The sequence below is a fragment of the Oncorhynchus keta genome, chromosome 28 (genome assembly GCF_023373465.1).
Source record: "Oncorhynchus keta strain PuntledgeMale-10-30-2019 chromosome 28, Oket_V2, whole genome shotgun sequence".
Classification (NCBI taxonomy): Eukaryota; Metazoa; Chordata; class Actinopteri; order Salmoniformes; family Salmonidae; genus Oncorhynchus; species Oncorhynchus keta.
Window position 1 is genome coordinate 66,435,188 of NC_068448.1, and position 23,990 is coordinate 66,459,177.

The 23,990-nt window shown below is 44.5% G+C and overlaps 1 protein-coding gene across 2 annotated transcripts; it reads right to left on the reverse strand.

Moving 5' to 3' along the window:
* Window positions 1–1,201: 1,201 nt before the first annotated feature.
* lrrc34 (leucine rich repeat containing 34) lies at window positions 1,202–23,485 on the reverse strand. Of its 2 annotated transcripts, XM_035741874.2 has the most exons (10): window positions 19,249–23,485; window positions 19,009–19,121; window positions 10,723–10,787; window positions 10,520–10,603; window positions 8,458–8,586; window positions 7,069–7,164; window positions 6,718–6,872; window positions 6,418–6,573; window positions 6,099–6,225; window positions 1,202–1,515 (listed from the first exon to the last, which is right to left on the reverse strand). In XM_035741874.2, exons 1-10 carry the CDS (start codon window positions 19,350–19,352, stop codon window positions 1,294–1,296), a joined length of 1,251 nt encoding a protein of 416 aa, XP_035597767.1. In that variant the 5' UTR covers window positions 19,353–23,485; the 3' UTR covers window positions 1,202–1,293. The 2 variants fall into 2 exon arrangements, with proteins under 2 accessions (XP_035597767.1, XP_035597768.1); XM_035741875.2 differs by lacking the exon at window positions 10,520–10,603.
* Window positions 23,486–23,990: the final 505 nt, after the last annotated feature.

A 23,990-nucleotide genomic window follows, 5' to 3' on the forward strand; every position in this document is an offset into this window, starting at 1 on the left:
ACATTTTCACACACAATAATCCATATTGACAAAGCAAAAACAGGTTTTTAGAAATTTTTACAAATGTATTACATTTTTTTTAAAGTATTCAGACCCTTTGCTATGAAACTCGAAATTGAGCTCAGGTGGATCCTGTTTCCAATGATCATCCTTGAGATGTTTCTACAACTTGATTGGAGTCCACCTGTGGAAAATTCAATTGATTGGACATGATTTGGAAAGGCACATACCTGTCAGTAAAAGGCACATGACAGCTGCTAGGGGTTTGCCAAAAGGCACCCAAAGGACTCTCAGACCATGAGAAACAAGATTCTTTGGTCTGATGAAACCAAGATTGAACTCTTTGGCCTAAATGCCAAGCGTCATGTCTGGAGGAAACCTGGCACCATATCTACGGTGAAGCATGGTGGTGGCAACATCATGCTGTGGGGATGTTGTTTAGGGGCAGGGACTGGGATACTAGTCAGGATCGAGGGAAAGATGATCAGAGCAAAGTACAGAGAGAATCTTGAAGAAAACCTGCTCCAGAGCTCTCAGGAACTCAGACTGGGGCGAAGGTTCACCGTCCAGCAGGACAACAACCCTAAGCACACAGCCAAGACAACGCAGGAGTGGCTTTGGGACAAGTCTCTGAATGTCCTTGAGTGGCCCAGCCAGAGCCCGGACTTGATCGAACATCTCTGGAGAGACCGGAAAATAGCTATTCGTTGCCAAAGGTGCTCCAACAAAGTAATGAGTAAAGGGTGAATACTTATGTAAATGTAATTTTTCTGTTTTTTAACTGTTTTTGCTTTGCCATGATGGGCTATTATGTGTAGATCGATGGGAAAATTATTTTTTAATCCATTTTAGAATAAGGCTGTAACGTAACAAAATGTGAAAAAGTCAAGGGGTCAGAATACTTTCCGAATGCACTGTAGATGGAGAACATTGAGCAACCTAAACTTTTCTTAGTGTTCTATGCAAAAATGGTCATTACCATGGCAACTATATCACATCAACATGTTGGCCATATTTGGTGTACCAGCCATATTGTAAATGTATGAAAAGGATCATTTATTTTTTATTTTGTTTAACCTTTATATAACAGGAAAATATATTTTTGAGGTTACAAAACCTCTTTTGGAAGTAGGGCCTGACAAGCGGTCAGCGTAAACATACAACACAAGAGCATGATACAAATAGGACATGAACAGAGAAGTTACTTAAAACAGTTTATTAGATATTTATTAGAGTGCATGTATGCATCAAGTTTAACTGAATGTGCGCCAGGTGGGTAGTATTATTAAGGGTTTAGGGTGTGTGTGAGGAGTTAGGATAGAGTTGTGTATTTGTGAGGGCCACAGCTGCATTGCTAGCAGGATTTACATCCTGTCCGTAGCTGGGTGTCCAGTAGTAGTGCCTCTTCAGCCCATGGAAGACCTCAGCCAGACACACACACCCGTCCACCTCGTACACACACACATCGGTCTGCTCCGACGACAGACGACCACTGGACAGCAAATCACTGAAAGCCTGGTGGAGGGGAGTAAGAGTGTGGCTTCGAGTGTGATTTTGATTTGTGTGTTTTGTTATTTTATTTTATTTATTTCACCTTTATTTAACCAGGTAAGCTAGTTGAGAACAAGTTCTCATTTACAACTGCGACCTGGCCAAGATGAAGCAAAGCAGTTGGACACATACAACACAGAGTTACACATGGAGTAAAACAAACATACAGTCAATAATACAGTAGAAAAGATCTATACACAGTGTGTGCAAATGAGGTAAGATAAGGGAGGTAAGGCAATAAATAGTGGCGAAGTAATTACAATATACCAATTAAACACTGGAGTGAATAGATGTAAGAGAAGACGAATGTACAAGTTGAGATACTGGGGTGCAAAGGAGCAAGATAAATAAATACAGTATTGGGATGAGGTAGTTGGATGGGCTATTTACAGATAGGCTGTGTACAGTGATCTGTTAGCTGCTCTGACAGCTTGTGCTTAAATCTAGTGAGGGAGATATGAGTCTCAAGCTTCAGTGATTTTTGCAGTTCGTTCCAGTCATTGGCAGCAGAGAACTGGGAGGAAAGGCGGCCAAATAAGGAATTGGCTTTGGGGGTGACCAGTGAGATATACCTGCTGGAGCGCGTGCTACGAGTGGGTGCTCCTATGGTGACCAGTGAGCTGAGATAAGGCGGGGCTTTACCTACCAGAGACTTGTAGATGACCTGGAGCCAATGGGTTTCACGACGAGTATGAAGCGAGGGCCAGCCAACGAGAGCGTACAGGTCGCAGTGGTGGGTAGTACATGGGGTTTTGGTGACAAAATGGATGGCACTGTGATAGACTGCATCCAATTTGTTGGGTAGAGTGTTTGAGGCTATTTTGTAGACGACATCGCCGAAGTCGAGGATCGGTAGGATGGTCAGTTTTATGAAGGTATGTTTGGCAGCATGAGTGAGGGAGGCTTTGTTGCGAAATAGGAAGCCGATTCTCGATTTCATTTTGGATTGGAGATGCCTAATGTGAGTCTGGAAGAAGAGTTTACAGTCAAGCCAGACACCTAGGTATTTGTAGCTGTCCACATAAGTCAGAACCGTCCAGAGTAGTGATGCTGGACGGGCAGGCAGAGATCGGTTGAAGAGCATGCATTTAGTTTTACTTGCATTTAAGAGCAGTTGGAGGCCACGGAAGGAGAGTTGTATGGCATTGAAGCTCGCCTGGAGGTTAATTAACACAGTGTCCAAAGAAGGGCCAGAAGTATACAGAATGGTGTTGTCTGCGCAGAGGTGGATCTGAGAATCACCAGCAGCAAGAGCGACATCATTGATGTATACAGAGAAGAGAGTCGGCCTGAGAATTTAACCTGTGGCACCCCAATAGAGACTGCCACAGTCCCTCCGATTTGACACACTGAACTCTATCAGAGAAGTAGTTGGTGAACCAGGCGAGGCAGTCATTTGAGAAACGAAGGCTGTTGAGTCTGCCGATAAGAATGTGGTGATTGACAGAGTCTAAAGCCTTGGCCAGGTTGATGAATACGGCTGCACAGTAATGTCTCTTTTCGATGGAGGTTATGATATCGTTTAGGACCTTGAGCGTGGCTGAGCTGCACCCATGACCCATTCTGAAACCAGATTGCTGAGCGGAGAAGGTACGATGGGATTTAAAATGGTCTGTAATATGTTTGTTAACTTGGCTTTCAAAGACCTTAGAAAGGCAGGGTAGGATAGATATAGGTCTGTAGCAGTTTGGGTCAAGAGTGTCTCCCCCTTTGAAGAGGGGGATGATCACGGCAGCTTTCCAATCTTTGGGAATCTCAGACGATACGAAAGAGAGGTTGAACAGGCTAGTAATAGGGGTTGCAACCATTTCGGCAGATCATTTTAGAAAGAGAGGGTCCAGATTGTCTAGCCAGCTGATTTGAAGGGGTCCAGATTTTGCAGCTCTTTCAGAACATCAGCTATCTGGATTTTGGTGAAGGAGAAATGGGGAGGCTTGGCGAGTTGCTGTGGGGGGTGCAGGGCAGTTGACCAGGGTAGGGGTAGCCAGGTGGAAAGCATGACCAGCCGTAGAAAATGCTTATTGAAATTCTCCATTATAGTGGACTCATCGGTGGTGACAATGTTTCCTAGCCTCAGTGCAGTGGGCAGCTGGGAGGAGGTGCTCTTATTCTCCATGGACTTTACTGTGTCCCAGAACTTTTTTGAGTTTGTGCTACAGGATGCAAATTTCTCTTTGAAACAGCTAGCCTTAGCTTTCCTAACTGCCTGTGTATATTGGTTCCTAACTTCCCTGAAAAGCTGCATATCACGGGGGCTATTCGATGATAATGCAGTACGCCACAGGATGTCTTTGTGCTCATCAAGGGCAGTCAGGTCTGGAGTGAACCAAGGGCTATATCTGTTCCTGATTCTACATTTTTTGAACGGGGCATACTTATTTAAAATGGTGAGGAAGGCACTTTTAAAGAATAACCAGGCATCCTATACTGACGGGATGAGGTCAATATCCTTCCAGGATCCCCGGGCCAGGTCGATTTGAAAGGCCTGCTCGCTGAAGAGTTTTAGGGAGCGTTTGACTGTGATGAGGGGTGGTCATCTGACCGCAGACCCATTACGGATGCAGGCAATGAGGCACTGATCGCTGAGATCTTGGTTGAAAACAGTAGAGGTGTATTTGGAGGGCAAGTTGGTTAGGATGATATCTATGAGGGTTCCCATGTTCTATGAGGGTGCCCCTGTAGGTTCATTGATAATTTTATGTGAGATTGAGGACATCAAGCGTAGATTGTAGGATGGCTGGGGTGTTAAGCATGTTCCAGTTTAGGTCGCCTAGCAGCACGAACTCTGAAGATAGATGGGGGGCAATCAATTAACATATAGTGTCCAGGGCACAGCTGGGGGCAGAGGGTGGTCTATAACAAGCGGCAACGGTGAGAGACTTGTTTCTGGAAAGGTGGATTTTTAACAGTAGAAGCTCGAATTGTTTTGGTACAGACCTGGATAGTATGACAGAACTCTGCAGGCTATCAATGCAGTAGATTGCAACTCAGCCCCCTTTGGCAGTTCTATCTTGTCGGAAAATGTTATAGTTAGGGATGGAAATTTCAGGGCTTTTGGTGGCCTTCCTAAGCCAGGATTCAGACACGGCTAGGACATCCGGGTTGGCAGTGTGCTAAAGCAGTGAATAAAACAATGGAGGCTTCTAATGTTAACATGCATGAAACCAAGGCTTTTACAGTTACAGAAGTCAACAAATGAGAGCACCTGGGGAATAGGTGTGGAGCTAGGCACTGCAGGGCCTGGATTAACCTCTACATCACCGGAGGAACAGAGGAGGAGTAGGATAAGGGTACAGCTAAAGGCTATAAGAACTGGTCATCCAGTACGTTCGGAACAGAGAGTAAAAGGAGCAGGTTTCTGGGCACGATAGAATAGATTCAAGGCAAAATGTACAGACAAAGGTATGGTGGGATTGTCGTGGCAGAATCAGAATTCTTTAGGTAACATTTATAAATAAGATGTTTTATTAATTTTCATACGCATGCTTATGTGGGGAAAGTTACTTGGGCCCAGAGAGGGGAGAGGTCGGGTTAGTCTTATCTGTGAATGTGTCTGTAAACTATTCCTAAACCGTGTGAAGGGATGGTGTGATTAATGGGGACCCAGTAAGGTGGCTCCACAATGTTTGTGTACCAGTCACGTCTCTCTGTAAGCTTGTCCAGGAGGGGGTGTATTTTATATATGCCATTGGATGAGGTAATGTTTTTGGTGCTAAGTGGTACCAAGAATGAGATAAGAGCTTTGGTTTAGGAGATCAAACTGAACGATAATTTATAGCTAATGCTATAAATTATGGGATACTCCTTTTTCTGGTAAAAGGTTATTTGTATAATGTTCCTAAGATCTGTTATTGGTCATGTGAATTTTGATGGGTGTGTCTTGGCTATAAATGATACTAAGGACTGTTTTGTAAGCACTCTCAGAGAATTAATTTACAGACACTGAATTGATCTGAGAGTCACAGGGTAGTGATGAAGCTCATATAATTAAAGATTGACTTTATGATAACTCTGACTTGTGTGTGGTTTGCTCTCTCATGATTTGGTAATACAGGAAATTTCTACGTCAGGATGTGAATACATTGGAGGTAAACCTAGGCATTGTTGATGTCACCGCATGTGTGGGAGGTGGAACTAAAGGTTTGGCTAAGCCATATGGAGCAGGGCTAGAGGCTCTACAGTGAAATAAGACAATAATCACTAACCAGAACAGCAATGGACAAAGCATATTGACATTAGGGAGAGGTGTGCGTAGCCGAGTGATCATAAGGGTCCAGTGAGTAGTTAGGCTGGCTGGAGACACGACGATTCAGACAGCTAGCAGGCCGGGGCTAGCAAGCTAGCAGAAGGGCCTTAGAAGGACGTCACGACAGAGGAAGTCTGTTATAGCCTAATCGTGCAGTTACATCGAATAGACCAGTCGTGATGGAGTACTAGGGTTCCGTGTAGCAAAGGGGTTCAGTCCAATTGGCAAAATAGGTATAGTGGCTGAAGAAATTGGCCGATGGATCTGTGTGTGTGCGTTTGCTTGCGTGCGTGCGTGTTACCTGACAGACCGGCTCCTCCAGTCTGTTCCCCCAAATGTAGATGTGTGTGAGAGTGTTGTTAGCCTGCATGGCCCGAGACAGAGACACCAGACCAACAGTAGCTATGTTATTATTGGGGATAGACAACCTGGAGAGACAGTAAGAGAGAGAGGCAGAAGAGAGAGTTGGATAAATCCTGGGTTGTGTTCAGTAGGAACAAAAATGTAGGAAAAGTTTTGAAACAAAGTGAAAAATGTAAGCACTAACTGAACTTGTCCAATAAGTAACACTCAAGGGTTGGGGGTGGGTTAAAGGTGAGGTGTGTGTATGTGTGTCTCACGCTTTGAGGTTGCAGGTGGGCAAGGCGATAGCCTGGCTGAGGTAGAAGGCACCATCGTCTTCGATGCGATTGGACGCCAGGTCCAGAATCTCCAAGGTTCCATTGTTCTTCAGGACCTTTGCTAGACACCGCGCCCCGTCACGAGTCACACGGTTACTGAGCAAAGGACATACAGAGAGGAGGGGTGTATGGCGTGAGTAACTATGAGCGTGCTTATGGTGTATGTAAGTATGTGTATGGGCTTTGAGTGTATGACATTTCTGTGCATGGTGCGTGTGTCAGTGTACGGTGTGTGTGTACCAGCGTAAGTCCAGGTATTTGAGGGTGTAGTTGGTTCTCAGGGCGTCAGTGAGTCTCTCCACTCCATAGTCAGTCATGCCCATCTTTCCCAGGTGCAGCTCCCTCAGACACTGATTAACTACCAACATACCTGACAGATGGACCGCTGTCTCCTCCTATGACAGAGAGAACCTGATGAAGGCAGCATAGCTGTCAAAACGTGGCTTTACTAAACGTATTGCATAGTAGCCATTCAAGTTTGCAGCTTTTATTTGCTCAGAAAGAGACAGAGCCACACAAAAGATGCACATATGTTCTGACATGGTAGTCTTTCTGAAGACCACATCTTAGTACACGTTGTGTGCAGTGTACCTGGTGGCTGAAGAGTAGAGGTCTGCTGATGTTGACAGATCGGAGGCTCTTGTTGTTGTTCAAGACGATGGCAAACGCTATCACACTCTGAGTCCCCTATGCAGAGAGAGAGCCCGAGACAGTGGCCATGGCCGAATACCCAAACTTGCATCCTAAATAGTAGGCCGTTTGAGCATGAGAGAAAATTAAGTTTAATAGTACGGCAATTTAATTTTATTTTATTGAATATACTTTAAATGCCCGGATGTCATACTCATTTTGGCTCTGACAACAGCTCATCAATTACATATGGGGATGCACTACTGAAATCAACAAATAGCGGGAAACAACACAATCGCGCTTGACAAATTCTCAGTATGCGAAAATAGAATGTTTTATAGTATGTGAATTTTCCAAATTCGTGTATGGTTTAAATGCCAGGATGTTATACTAATTTCAGCTCTTCATCTAGTAAAATTCAATGCACACGTTTCCACAATGCACAGGAAGATGTGGTCTGCGAGTGATAGGCCCTGGTTCTCTTCAAACAACAAAACGAAGCTACTTAATTGGGAAGATGACGAATAGCGAAGCATCTGCGGTGGTGTTCAAATGCAGGCTAAATATTTTTTGTTCTCCTTAAAATCTGACTTTTTTTTGTGGATTTCTGTTTTCTCATTTAAAAGAATTGCTCGTTCTCTTGGCCTTCTTCAGAGCTTTTAAAGTAAATACTAAACCATCTCTTTGATTTGTAAATGTGTCGGCACTGGGGACACAGGATGTGGCTGCGGTAATGATGTTATGTTAATCAGGCCTTTAGATTTGAACATATGGATTGTTTTAGTTTTGGGCAGATATCTAAGCTTGGACGTCAGCCCACCACCTTAAGCTTAACCTCGACAAGGTGGAGCTGCACTTCCTCCCGGGGAAAGCCTGCCCGCTCCAAGACCTCCATCATGGTTGACAACTCGACGGTGTCCCCCTCCCAGAGCGCCAATAACCTTGACCTGACCCTGGACAACACCCTGTAGTTCTCTGCAAACATCAAAGCAGTGACTCGCTCCTGCAGGTTCATGCTCTACAACATCCGTAGAGTACGACCTTACCTCACACAGGAAGTGGTGCAGGTCCTAAACCTGGCACTTGTTGTTGGCTGGGCTCCGCGCTTGTACCGTCAAACCCCTGCAACTTATCCAGTACACTGCAGCCCACCTGGTGTTCAACCCTCCCAACTTCTCCCATGTCACCACACACTCCACTGGCTCGCATCCACCACAAGACCATGGTACTTGCCTATGGAGCAGCAAGAGGAACTGCTGCCCCCTACCTTCAGGCTCTGCTCAAACCCTACATCCCAACTCGGACACAGCCAGTATGTGTATGTGAGAGTGTGTGGCGCATTTGTGTTACCAGGTCAGAGTCGGCCACGTCCAGCTCCTGTAGTGTAGAGTTGACCTGCAGCATGCTGGCGAAGTGCATGGCTCCTCCGTTCCCTATCTTATTACCAGTCAGCCTCAGAGACAGGAGGGCATCATTAGACTGGAGATAGTGAAAAACACACACACTTTACATGGTGCATACAAATGGAGAAATCATGTATTGAAGACTTCCTGTATGTTCTATTATGTGGTCTATATAGCTACTGCATAGTGTGTTTATAAATAATGTATATATACAGTTGAAGTCGGAAGTTTACATACACCTTAGCCAAATACATTTAAACTCTGTTTTTTTGTTGTTGTGTTTTTTACAATTCCTGACATTTAATCCTAGTAACAATTAAGATCACCACTTTATTTTAATGTCAGAATAATAGTAGAGAAAATTATTTAATTCAGCTTTTGTTTCTTTCATCACATTCCCAGTGGGTCAGAAGTTTACATACACTCAAATAGTATTTGGTAGGATTGCCTTTAAATTGTTTAACTTCGGTCAAATGTTTCAGGTAGCCTTCCACAAGCTTCCCACAATAAGTTGTGTGAATGTTGGCCCATTCCTCCTGACAGAGCTGGTGTAACTGAGTCAGGTTTGTAGGCCTCTTTGCTTGCACACACTTTTTCAGTTCTGCCGACAAATTTGCTATAGGATTAGGGTCGGGGCTTTGTGACCACTCCAATACCTTGACTTTGTTGTCTTTAAGCAATTTTGCCACAACTTTGGAAGTATGCTTGGGGTCATTTCCCAATTGGAAGACCCATTTGCGACCAAGTTTTAACTTCCTGACTGATGTCTTGAGATGTTGCTTCAATATATCCACATCATTTTCCTCCCTCATGATGCAATCTATTTTGTGAAGTGCACCAGTCCCTCCTGCAGCAAAGCACCCCCACAACATGACGCTGCCACCCCCGTGCTTCACGGTTGGGATGGTGTTCTTTGGCTTGCAAGCCTCCCCCTTTCCCTCCAAACAGTTCTATTTTTGTTTCATCAGACCAGAGGACATTTCTCCAAAAAGTACGATCTTTGTCCCCAGCAGTTGCAAACCGTAGTCTGGCTTTTTTTATGGCGGGTTTGGAGCGGCGTCCTCCTTGCTGAGTGGCCTTTCAGGTTATGTCGATATAGGACTCGTTTTACTGTGAATATAGATACTTTTGTACCTGTTTCCTCCAGCATCTTCACAAAGTCGTTTGCTGTTCTGGGATTGATTTGCACTTTTCGCACCAAAGTACGTTCATCTCTAGGAGACAAAACGCTTCTCCTTCCTGAGCGGTATGACGGCTGCGTGGTCCCATGGTGTTTATACTTGCGCACTATTGTTTTTACAGATGAACGTGGTACCTTCAGGCATTTGGAAATTGCTCCCAAGGATGAACCAGACTTGTGGAGGTCTACAATATCTTTTTTGAGGTCTTGGCTGATTTCTTTAGATTTTCCCATGATTTTTAAATTTGACCTTTATTTTATTTTACTAGGCAGGTTAAGAACAAATTCTTATTTTCAATGACGGCCTAGGAACAGTGGGTTAACTGTCTGTTCAGGGGCAAAACGACAGATTTGTACCTTGTCAGCTCAGGGATTCGAACTTGCAACCTTTCGGTTACTAGTCCAACGCTCTAACCACTAGGCTACCCTGTCGCCCCAGGCTTGACGTCAAGTTTGAAGGTAGGCCTTGATATACATCCACAGGTACATCTCCAATTGACTCAAATTATGTAATTTAGCCAAACAGAAGCTTCTAAATCCATGACATCATTTTCTGGAATTTTCCAAGATGTTTAAAGGCACAGTCAACTTAGTGTATGTAAACTTCTAACCCAATGGAATTGGGATACAGTGGGATACAATTATAAGTGAAATAATCTGTCTGTTAACAATTGTTGGAAAAATGACTTGTGTCATGCACAAAGTAGATGTCCTAACCGACCTGCCAAAACTATAGTTTGTTAACAAAAAATTTGTGGAGTGGATGAAAAACGAGTTTTAATGACTCCAACCTAAGTGTATGTAAACTTCAGACTTCAACTGTACATACAGTCAAACTCTTTGCAATGTATTCAGCTCCGTCTGTCTGAATGTCGTTACACGTCAGGTCCAGAGAGCGCAGACACACGTTCTCCTGACACAATATAACACACAACAACACACAGCTTAATACACACTTAACAACAGCATGTCTGGATTTTAGGAAATGGGACCAGTGTTCTAATCAACCTCCATTATATGTGACCAGATTACCTTGAGGAGGTCAGCGAGGTGTCCCGCCCCCTCATCTGTGATGCAGTTGTACCTCAAATCCAGACCTGTCAATCAACAACACACCTGGATGAACAACAAGACACATGGACATAAGAGTGCATCTCAATATCTACAAGGGAAGTTCTCTCCTTCATCTTCACTGATCTAAGCAGGGTCAGCGTTATGGGCGGGCCTTTGGGGACCTGGCCCGCCCTACCGTACCTCTTTGCCCGTCCAAATAAAACATTTTAATATTAATCATTTATTTCACAGAGACGCGCACTGACAGAAAGACATTAATTCAGTTAAAGAATCCAAGTGAGTGAAACAGGGGTCCTTCTGTAGCTCAGTTGGTTGAGCATGGCGCTTGTAACGCCAGGGTAGTGGGTTCGATTCCGGGACCACCCATACGTAGAATGTATGCACACATGACTGTAAGTCGCTTTGGATAAAAGCGTCTGCTAAATGGCATATATTATTATATTATTATATTAAACAGCTCCCCTCTGTCTCAGTATGTGTAGACCATGTATCTGATGCTGTCTGGACAGTGAAACAGCTCCCCTCTGTCTCAGTATGTGTAGACCATGTATCTGATGCTGTCTGGACAGTGAAACAGCTCCCCTCTGTGTTAAATGAGGCCACTCCTGGTTACTCTATGCAGCCTACTTACAAGCCTCCTGGGCCATATTGTCACGTTCTGACCTTAGTTCCTTTGTTATGTCTTTGTTTTAGTTTGGTCATGGCGTAAGTTGGGATGGGTAGTCTATGTTCTTTTTTCTAGGTTGTGTTTATGTGTTTGGCCTGGTATGGTTCTCAATCAGAGGTAGGTGTCGTTTGTTGTCTCTGATTGAGAATCATACTCATGTAGCCGATGTGAAATGGCTAGCTAGTTAGCGGTGGTGTGCGCTAGTGGCGTTTCAATCGGTGACGTCACTTGCTCTGAGACCTTGAAGTAGTGGTTCCCCCGCGGCTTTTGTGGAGAGATGGGTAACGATGCTTCGAGGGTGACTGTTGTCTGTGTGCAGAGCGTCCCTGGTTCGCGCCCAGGTCGGGGCGAGGGGACGGTATAAAGTTATACTGTTACATCTGCACCACACAGAACTGTTTCGTTTTCGTTTCTGTCTTTCACTTGGTTATTTTGTATTTTCAGTGTTCAGTTGATTTATTAAATATTAACATGGACACATACCACGCTGCGCATTGGTCCGACATTTCTTACTCCTCGTCAGAGGAGGACGAAGAATATCGTTACACATATAGAGCGTTCATCACTGAGTTTCCTGAATTCCTATCGGACCTTGTAGTCATGGCAGATGATATTCACATTTTTGGTGACTTCAATATTTACATGGAAAAGTCCACAAACCCACTCCAAAAGGCTTTCGGAGCCATCATTGTCTCAGTGGGTTTTGTCCAACATGTCTCCAGACCTACTCACTACCACAGTCATACCTTGGATCTAATTTTGCCCAGTGGAATACATTTTGTGGATCTAAATGTTTTTCCTCATAATCCTGGACTATCAAACCACCATTTTATGACGTTTGCAATCGCAACAACTAATCTGCTCAGACCCCAAATAAGGATCATCAAAAGCTGTGCTATAAATTCTTGGACAATAAAAATCGGTTAACCACCTGAGGATCTAAATTTAACCTTGCATAATACCCTGGATGCAGTTGCACCCCTAAAAACAGAAAAACATTTGTAACAAGAAATTTGCTGCCTGGTATGCAGAAAATACCCGAGCCCTGAAGAAAGCTTCCATAAAATTGGAACAGAAATGGTGCTCCACCAAACTGGAAGTCTTCTGACTAGCTTGATAAGACAGTACCACGCAATATCAAAGAGCCCCTCACTGCTGCTCGATCATCCTATTTTTCCAACCTAATGGAGGAGAATTGTTCACGGTTGACAACTCCATTGTGTCCTCCTCCCAGAGCGCTAAGAACCTTGGCGTGATCCTGGACAACACCCTGTCGTTCTCAACTAACATCAAGGCAGTGGCCCGTTCCTGTAGGTTCATGCTCTACAACATCCGCAGAGTACGACCCTGCCTCACACAGGAAGCACAGGTCCTAATCCAGGCACTTGTCATCTCCCGTCTGGATTACTGCAACTCGCTGTTGGCTGGGCTCCCTGCCTGTGCCATTAAACCCCTACAACTCATCCAGAACGCCGCAGCCCGTCTGGTGTTCAACCTTCCCAAGTTCTCTCACGTCACCCCGCTCCTCCGCTCTCTCCACTGGCTTCCAGTTGAAGCTCGCATCCGCTACAAGACCATGGTGCTTGCCTACGGAGCTGTGAGGGGAACGGCACCTCAGTACCTCCAGGCTCTGATCAGGCCCTACACCCAAACAAGGGCACTGCGTTCATCCACCTCTGGCCTGCTCGCCTCCCTACCACTGAGGAAGTACAGTTCCCGCTCAGCCCAGTCAAAACTGTTCGCTGCTCTGGCTCCCCAATGGTGGAACACACTCCCTCACGACGCCAGGACAGCGGAGTCAATCACCACCTTCCGGAGACACCTGAAACCCCACCTCTTTAAGGAATACCTAGGATAGGATAAAGTAATCCTTCTCACCCCCCTTAAAAGATTTAGATGCACTATTGTAAAGTGGCTGTTCCACTGGATGTCATAAGGTGAATGCACCAATTTGTAAGTCGCTCTGGATAAGAGCGTCTGCTAAATGACTTAAATGTAATGTAAATGTGAGAATAAGAACAATCCTACATTTATTTTTGATACTGTCGCAAAGCTTACTAAAAAGCAGCATTCAACAAGAGAGGATGGCTTTCACTTCAGCAGTGATGAATTCATGAACTTCTTTGATAAAAATATCATAATCATTAGCAAGCAAATTACGGACTCCTCTTTGAATCTGCGTATTTCTCCAAAGCTCAGTTGTCCTGAGTCTGCAAAGAACTGCAGGGACCTAAGATCAATGGAGACACTTACGTTTTTTAATCCTGTATCTCTTGACACATTCATGAAAATACGACTACGACTTCCGGCGCCGACAGAGATGGCCGCCTTGCTTCGCGTTCCTAGGAAACTATGCAGTTTTTTGTTTTTTTACATGTTATTTCTTACATTAGTACCCCAGGTCATCTTAGGTTTCATTACATACAGCCGAGAATAACTACTGAATATAAGATCAGCGTCAACTCACTATCAGTACGATCAAGAATATGATTTTCGCGACGCGGATCCTGTGTTCTGCCTTTCAACCAGGACAACGGAATGGATCCCAGCCGGCAACCCCACAAAAAAAACGACTCTGTAAAAGAGGGAAACGAGGCGGTCTTCTGGTCAGACTCCGGAGACGGGCACATCGTGCACCACTCCCTAGCATTCTTTTCGCCAATGTCCAGTCTCTTGACAACAAGGTTGATGAAATCCGAGCAAGGGTAGCATTCCAGAGGGACATCAGAGACTGTAACGTTCTTTGCTTCACGGAAACATGGCTCACTGGAGAGACGCTATCGGAGGCGGTGCAGCCAGCGGGTTTCTCCACGCATCGCGCCGACAGAAACAAACATCCTTCTGGCAAGAAGAGGGGCGGGGGCGTATGCCTTATGGCTAACGAGACGTGGTGTGATCAAAGAAACATACAGGAATTCAAATCCTTCTGTTCACCTGATTTAGAATTCCTCACAATCAAATGTCGACCGCATTATCTACCAAGAGAATTCTCTTCGATTATAATCACAGCCGTATATATTCCACACATCGATGGCTCTGAACGAACTTTATTTGACTCTTTGCAAACTGGAATCCATACATCCTGAGGCTGCATTCATTGTAGCTGGGGATTTTAACAAGGCCAATCTGAAAACAAGACTGGGCTGGAAAAACATTGGATCATTGTTACTCCAACTTCCGCGATGCATATAAGGCCCTGCCCCGCCCTCCTTTCGGAAAAGCTGACCACGACTCCATTTTGTTGATCCCTGCCTATAGACAGAAACTAAAACAAGAAGCTCCCACGCTGAGGTCTGTCCAACGCTGGTCTGACCAAGCTGATTCCACACTCCAAGACTGCTTCCATCACGTGGACTGGGATATGTTTCGTATTGCGTCAGATAACAACATTGACAAATACGCTGATTCGGTGTGTGAGTTCATTAGAACGTGCGTTGAAGATGTCGTTCCCATAGCAACGATTAAAACATTCCCTAACCAGAAACTGTGGATTGATGGCAGCATTCGCGTGAAACTGAAAGCGCGAACCACTGCTTGTAATCAGGGCAAGGTGACTGGTAACATGACCGAATACAAACAGTGAAGCTATTCCCTCCGCAAGGCTATCAAACAAGCTAAGCGTCAGTATAGAGACAAAGTAGAATCTCAATTCAACGGCTCAGACACAAGAGGTATGTGGCAGGGTCTACAGTCAATCACGGACTACAAGAACAAAACCAGCCCAGTCACGGACCAGGATGTCTTGCTCCCAGGCAGACTAAATAACTTTTTTGCCCGCTTTGAGGACAATACAGTGCCACTGACATGGCCTGCAACGAAAATTTGCGGACTCTCCTTCACTGCAGCCGAGGTGAGTAAAACATTTAAACGTGTTAACCCTCGCAAGGCTGCAGGCCCAGACGGCATCCCCAGCCGCGCCCTCAGAGCATGCGCAGACCAGCTGGCCGGTGTGTTTACGGACATATTCAATCAATCCCTATACCAGTCTGCTGTTCCCACATGCTTCAAGAGGGCCACCATTGCTCCTGTTCCCAAGAAAGCCAAGGTAACTGAGCTAAACGACTACCGCCCTGTAGCACTCACTTCCGTCATCATGAAGTGCTTTGAGAGACTAGTCAAGGACCATATCACCTCCACCCTACCTGACACCCTAGACCCACTCCAATTTGCTTACCGCCCAAATAGGTCCACAGACGATGCCATCTCAACCACACTGCACACTGCCCTAACCCATCTGGACAAGAGGAATACCTATGTGAAAATGCTGTTCATCGACTACAGCTCGGCATTCAACACCATAGTACCCTCCAAGCTCGTCATCAAGCTCGAGATCCTGGGTCTCGACCCCGCCCTGGGTACTGGACTTCCTGACGGGCCGCCTCCAGGTGGTGAGGGCAGGCAAAAACATCTCCACCCCGCTGATCCTCAACACTGGGGCCCCACAAGGGTGCGTTCTGAGCCCTCTCCTGTACTCCCTGTTCACCCACGACTGCGTGGCCACGCACGCCTCCAACTCAATCATCAAGTTTGCGGACGACACAACAGCGGTAGGCTTGATTACCAACAACGACGAGACGGCCTACAGGGAGGAGGTGAGGGCCCTCGGAGTGTGGTGTCAGGAAAATAACCTCACACTCAACGTCAACAAAACTAAGGAGATGATTGTGGACTTCAGGAAACAGCAGAGGGAACACCCCTATCCACATCGATGGAACAGTAGTGGAGAGGGTTATAAGTTTTAAGTTCCTCGGCATACACATCACAGACAAACTGAATTGGTCCACTCACACAGACAGCATCGTGAAGAAGGCGCAGCAGCGCCTCTTCAACCTCAGGAGGCTGAAGAAATTCGGCTTGTCACCAAAAGCACTCACAAACTTCTACAGATGCACAATCGAGAGCATCCTGGCGGGCTGTATCACCGCCTGGTACAGCAACTGCTCCGTCCACAACCGTAAGGCTCTCCAGAGGGTAGTGAGGGTAGTGAGGTCTGCACAAGGCAACTAACTACCTGCCCTCCAGGACACCTACACCACCCAATGTTACAGGAAGGCCATAAAGATCATCAAGGACAACAACCACCCGAGCCACTGCCTGTTCACCCCGCTATCATCCAGAAGGTGAGGTCAGTACAGGTGCATCAAAGCTGGGACCGAGAGACTGAAAAACAGCTTCTATCTCAAGGCCATCAGACTGTTAAACAGCCACCACTAACATTGAGTGGCTGCTGCCAACACACTGACACTGACTCAACTCCAGCCACTTTAATAATGGGAATTGATAGGAAATGATGTAAAATATATCACTAAATATATCACTTTAAACAATGCTACCTAATATAATGTTACATACCCTACATTATTCATCTCATATGCATACGTATATACTGTACTCTATATCATCGACTGCATCCTTATGTAATACATGTATCACTAGCCACTTTAACTATGCCACTTTGTTTACATACTCATCTCATATGTATATACTGTACTCGATACCATCTACTGTATCTTGCCTATGCTGCTCTGTACCATCACTCATTCATATATCTTTATGTGCATATTCTTTATCCCCTTACACTGTGTATAAGACAGTAGTTTTGGAATTGTTAGTTAGATTACTTGTTGGTTATTACTGCATTGTCGGAACTAGAAGCACAAGCATTTCGCTACACTCGCATTAACATCTGCTAACCATGTGTATGTGACAAATAAAATTTGATTTGATTTGATTTGAAAATAGCCATGGCCTCTAATCCCTCAAACTGGATATTGGATCCTATTCCAACTAAACTACTGAAATAGCTGCTTCCTGTGCTTGGCCTTCCTATGTTGAACATAATAAATGTCTCCCTATCCACTGGATGTGTACAAAACTCACTAAAAGTGGCAGTAATAAAGCCTCTCTTGAAAAAGCAAAACCTTGACCCGGAAAATGTAAAAGGCCTATATCGAATCTCCCATTCCACTCAATTTGTTTTGAAAAAGATGTTGCACAGCAACTCACTGACTTCCTGGAGACAAATAATATAGATCCCATCATAGCACTGAGACTGCACTCGTGAAGTTGGTCAATTACATTTTAATAGCTCCTAGACCTTAGTGCTGCATTTGACACCCTCGATCACCAGTCTAAATAATCATTCAAAATACTTCACCAGAGAGCATGACTTAGCCACAGAGGATCATTAGCTTCTTAAAAAATTAACTAGCTTTCGGATTGTTTCCATATACAAGTGTATTTGGGAAACCCGCTGTTTGGGTAGTGCGCGTGGCAGTAGGTATAGCTGATTGAGTTGCGGCTGTCAGTGATACGCGTCTAAAATATGTGTGAAGATAATGTGTCTTGAGTATAACTTAAAATGTTGCATCAAGAATAAGATGACAAAGATACGGTGCGTCTCTCTCCAGGATGCGAATGCATGCATATGTAGGAAAATGCCCATTTGGCATTGTCTTGATTTCTGATTGTCTTAAACTCACTACGGACACCACTAATAAAATGAGCTTCTCAGACATTTTTTCTTCGCCTCACACAAGTCAACGAAGTCTGTTTTTCTTAACATACATTGCAAATGATAGTTCCTATTTGAAAAATCTTTCCAACACTCCCAGCCCCGATAATCACCAAGCTTCGGTGTGAAAGAGCAAAATATCATAATCTGATGATCCCATATATCCAGTGGAAACATTAAAAAACAAGCTGTCTGTTGAGCTAACTGGCTCAGGAAACTCTGAAGGCCGGGAATAAGTTCACTAGTGACAGCTTCGGCAGGACCCAGTGATGATTTGATACAATGTTGCACTACACTTGCAATTGTTCAAGTCAAGATGGGTATAAAGTGAGGCAGACAGGTGGAGTAGAGAGATTAATTTGATTGAAAGAACCGGAATTTTCATCAGGATTTATTTTTTATTTTTACTGCTTTAGGCGTATGCATTTTACTTAGTTGACACGGGAGTTATAGGCCTACTGCATCATTGCATTGGCTTATAGGTTATAACGGAGTTCTATGCTCTCATTTCTTTAGTCACCAATAGATCACAGTGTACCAATGTGTCCATATGGCAGAGGCTAGTGCTCTCGCCATAGCTGAATTTGAACTTTTAGATGTTTATCATTTTACTTAAGATTTTTATGATTAACCAAGTGACAATGATTTTGAGAACAAAAACGTTATTATTGAAATGAAACTGTTCCACGAAAATGCGCATATAACAAATAATCACAATTGACATAAATTGTAAGCTTCCCCAACGTTGCAAATCACGAACTGCCTGGTCTTTACTATTGACACCCGTAACAAAAAAATGTGAACGCGTGCACACATGGGAGGTTCCTCAACAAACGTGCGCAGCTATATGAAAATCACCAGTCAAGTCCAACTGATTCGTTCTGGCGCCGGCCGTGGATTTAAGAACCCGACAGGAGAAAGCATATCCCTGTGCTTGCATGTCTACAATCACCTGTCCTATCCTCTGACTTCGCAGACCAGTGATGAAGGAGAAGAGGATCCCACTTGAGGATGTTGTTAGAATGCAGGCTATCCATGGTCTCAACAGTACATGTCTATCTACCTGTCACTGAGTCGTTGTCTCGGAGGGTTCTGGACAGAGCGAGAGCATCTTTGTTGGTCACTCGTTCTACCTTTCTCAGCCTGTCGTTCCCAGTCAGTTTGAGTGTGATGTCTCTACGGAATGCAGACAGGCAGGCAGGGTTTGGTAAAGCTCGTTCGTGAGAAACGTGAATGTCAGTATAAGAAGTTGCTTTTGCGGCTAGAAAATGAACTGCAGCGTGCCATGATGCTGCGAACCTACCCCGTCTTCCCCTCCGTCTCTTGCAGGACTTCTAAAATGTATCGATTAGTTCGTAGTTTTAGTTCTTTGCAGACAGAGGAGTAAACATCTGTAATACTTCCCATAGTAGCGAAACTTTAGGCTAGCTATGAATGCCAAAACACCAGTCAAGGCCAGAGGACAAGGAAATGTTTACATTCCTATGGCAACACAGGCGCGCCCTCGCGCTTGTAAAATCAAAAATGCAAGCGAAGAAACGCGCACCCAACATTCATTAGAATAATTAAATATCTGATGATAAAAAAACACATTTTTTTTAAAACGTTAACTTTCTTCAATCCACACTAATGTAAAATGTTAAAAGGGTCAAATCTAAGCATAGTGGTGCCCTCAGAAAGTATTTACACCCGTTGACTTTTTCAAAATGTTGTTGTGTTACAGCCTGAATTTAAAATACATTAAACTGAGATTTTGTGTCACTGGCCTACACACAATACCCAATCATGTCAAAGTGGAGTTATGTTTTTCAAAATGTTTACAAATTAAAATCTGAACCAGCTATGACTGAGCAATCTTGGTATCAGATATATAAGGGACAGCTTGGTCTGTAAAGGGTAGGGACAATAATGACGGGTTTCTATATTGCAATAATTAATCAATATTGAATAAAGATGACTGTTTGAAGAAAAGAGAAAGAATATATATTCCAGGAATCAGTGACAGTGGCTGTGTGGTCCCAAATCTGGGATTAGGGGGTTATTTTCCAAGTTTAAAATAAATAACGTTCAACATCGGCCATGCTGTCAATGAAGCATGATTTGTGCCGCGCAGCAAACTACTGTTAACTCGGAAATCGCTACGCCACCTTCCTGTTCAAAAAAAAAAAAAAACGACTTGTATGCTGCTTCATAAATGATGTAATATGCCAGGGAGATATGTATACTGTAGCTAAGAAAATAATACTAAGTGTATGTTGTGTAGTAAGATGTTAGTCCGTGCCTCACCCTAATAATTTGGTCTATTTAGCCCTCTTCATTTCGCCTACTGTTTTGACTGTTCTACTGTAGCCTGTAACCTATTTTAGAGCAATGTAATCAAATCAAATTGTATTAGTCACATGTGTCAAATACAACAGGTGTAGTAGACCTTACAGTGAAATGCTTACTTATGAGCCCCTAACCAACAATGCAGTTTAAAAAAAATACAGATAAGAATAAGAGATAAAAGTAACAAGTACTTAAAGAACAGCAGTAAAATAACAAAAGCAAGACTATATACAGCCGTTTACCGATACAGAGTCAATGTGCAGGGAGCACCTGTTCGTTGAGGTAGTATGTACATGTACTGTAGGTAGAGTTATTAAAGTGACTATGCATTGATGACAACAGAGTGTAGCAGTGATGTAAGGGGGGGTGCAAATAGTCTGGGTAGCCATTTGACTAGATGTTCAGGAGTCTTATGGCTTGGGGGTAGAAGCTGTTTAGAAGCCTCTTGGACCTAGACTTGGCGTTCCGGTACAGCTTGCCCTGCGGTAGCAGAGAGGACAGTCTATGACTAGGGTGACTGGAGTCTGACAATTTTTAGGGCCTACCTCTGACACCGCTTGGTATAGAGGTCCTGGATGGCAGGAAGCTTGGCCCCAGTGATGCACTAGGCCATTCGCACTACCCTCTGTAGTGCCTTGCAGCCGGAGGCCGAGCTGTTGCCATACCAGGCAGTGATGCAACCAGTCAGAATGCTCCGGAACGTTTTGAGGATCTGAAGACCCATGCCACCCATGCCATCTTTTCAGTCTCCTGAGGTGGAATATGTTTTGATGTGCCCTCTACACGACTGTCATGGTGTGCTAGGGTTTCTGGGATGATGGTGTTGATGTGAGCCATGACCAGCCTTTCAAAGCACTTCATGGTTACAGGCGTGAGTACTACGGGTCAGTAGTCATTTAGGCAGGTTACCTTAGTGTTCTTGGGCACAGGTACTATGGTGGTCTGCTTAAAACATGTTGGTATTACAGACTCGGATAGGGAGAGTTTGAAAATGTCAGTGAAGACACTTGCCAATTGGTCCGCACATGCTCGCAGTATACATCCTGGTAATCGTCTGGCCCTGCGGCCTCGTGAATGTTGTTTAAAGGTCTTACTGACATTGGCTGCGGAGAGCGTGATCACACAGTCTTCTGGAACAGCTGGTGCTCTCATGCATGTTTCAGTTTTACTTGCCTCGAAGCGAGCATAGAAGTACTTTAGCTTGTCTGGTAGGCTCGTGTCACTGGGCAGCTCTTGGCTGTGCTTCCCTTTGTAGTCTGTAATGGTTTGCATGCCCTGCCAGATTAGACAAGCGTCAGAACCGGTCTAGTACGATTCGATCTTAGTCCTGTATTGACGCTTTGCCTGTTTGATGGTTCGTCGGAGGGCAAAGCGGGATTTCGTATAAGCTTCCGGGTTAGAGTCCTGCTCCTTGAAAACGGCAGCTCTAGCCTTTAGCTCAGTGCGGATGCTGCCTGTAATCAACGGCTTCTGGTTGGGGTATGTACGTACGGTCACTGTGGGGACGACATCATCGATGCACTTACAGATGAAGCCAATGACTGATGTGGTGTACTCCTCAGATCCATCGGAGGAATCCCAGAACATATTCTAGTCTGTGCTAGCAAAACAGTCAGTAATGTGTCCCTGAACGAAGGGGGGGGGTCAAAATCAAAAGTAACCGTCAGTATCATGTGTGGCCACCAGCTGTATTAAGTACTGCAGTGCATCTCCTCCTCATGGACTGCACCAGATTTGCCAGTTCTTGCTGTGAGATGTTACCCCATTCTTCCACCAAGGCACTTGCAAGCTCCTGGACATTTCTTGGGGGAATGGCCCTAGCCCTCACCCTCTGATCCAACAGGTCCCAGACGTGCTCAATGGGATTGAGATCCGGGCTCTTCGCTGGCCATGGCAGAACACTGACATTCTTGTCTTGCAGGAAATCACGCACAGAACGAGCAGTATGGCTGGTGGCATTGTCATACTGGAAGGTCATGTCAGGATGAGCCTGCAGGAAGGGTATCACGAGGGAGGAGAATGTCTTCTCTGTAATGCACAGCGTTGAGATTGCCTGCAATGACAACAAGCTCAGTCCGATGATTCTGTGACACACCGCCCCAGACCATGACGGACTCTCCACCTCCAAATCGATCCCGCTCCAGAGTACAGGCCTCGGTGTAACACTCATTCCTTCGACGATAAACGTGAAATCGACCATCACCCCTCGTGAGACAAAACCGCAACTCGTCATTGAAGATAACTTTTTACCAGTCCTGTCTGGTCCAGCGATGGTGGGTTTGTGCCCTTAGGCGAAGTTGTTGCCGGTGATGTCTGGTGAGGACCTGCCTTACAACAGGCCTACAAGCCCTCAGTCCAGCCTCTCAGCCTATTGCGAACAGTCTGAGCACTGATGGAGGGATTGTGCATTCCTGATGTAACTCGGGCAGTTGTTGTTGCCATCCTGTACCTGTCCCGCAGGTGTGATGTTCGGATGTACCGATCCTGTGCAGGTGTTGTTACACGTGGTTACACAGCTGTCCGTCCTGTCTCCCTGTAGGCTGTCTTAGGCGTCTCACAGTACGAACATTGCAATTTATTGCCCTGACCACATTTGCAGTCCTCAGCATGCCGAAGGCACATTCACGCAGATGAGCAGGGACCCCAGGCATCTTTCTTTTGGTGTTTTTCAGAGTCAGTAGAAAGGCCTCTTTAGTGTCCTAAGTTTTCATAACTGTGACCTTAATTTCCTACCGTCTGTAAGCTGTTAGTGCCTTAATGACCGTTCCACAGGTGAATGTTCATGAATTATTTTTGGTTCATTGTACAAGCATGGGAAACAGTGTTTATGAAACCCTTTACAATGAAGATATGTGAAGTTATTTGGATTTTTACTAATTATCTTTGAACGACAGGGTCCTGAAAAAGGGACGTTTCTTTTTTTGCTGAGTTTACACTGGAGTTGCTTGCCGAGACAATGTTCCTGAGTGGCCTAGTTACAGTTTTCACTTAAATCGTCTTGTAAGTCTATGACATTGCTAGCAATGAACAACAACCAACTTGTCAGAGCTTGAAGAATTTTGAAAATAATGTGCAAATATTGTACTATTCAAGTGTGCAAAGCTCATAGAGACTTACCCAGAAAGATTCACAGCTGTAATCACTGCTAAAGGGGATTCTAATATGTATTGACTCAGGGGTTGTAATACTTATCTAATCAAGTTATATACAGTTGAAGTCGGAAGTTTACATACACCTTAGCCAAATACATTTAAAGTTTTTTTTTATTTTTTTTTTTACAATTCCTGACATTTAATCAGTAACAATTCCCCGTCTTAGGTCAGTTAAGATCACCACTTTTTTTAAGAATGTGAAATGCCAGAATAATAGAGAATTATTTATTTCAGCTTTTATTTATTTCATCACATTCCCAGTGGGTCAGAAGTTTACATACACTCAATTAGTATTTGATAACATTGCCTTTAAATTGTTTAACTTGGGTCAAATGTTTCTTGTAGCCTTCCACAAGCTTCCCACAATAAGTTGTGTGAATTTTGGCTCATTCCTCCTGACAGAGCTGGTGTAATTGAGTGAGGTTTGTAGACCTCCTTGCTCGTACACTCTTTCTTTGTTCTGCCCACAAATTTGCTATAGGAGGTCAGGGCTTTGTGATGGCCACTCCAATACCTTGACTTTGTTGTCCTTAAGCCATTTTGCCACAACTTTGGAAGTATACTT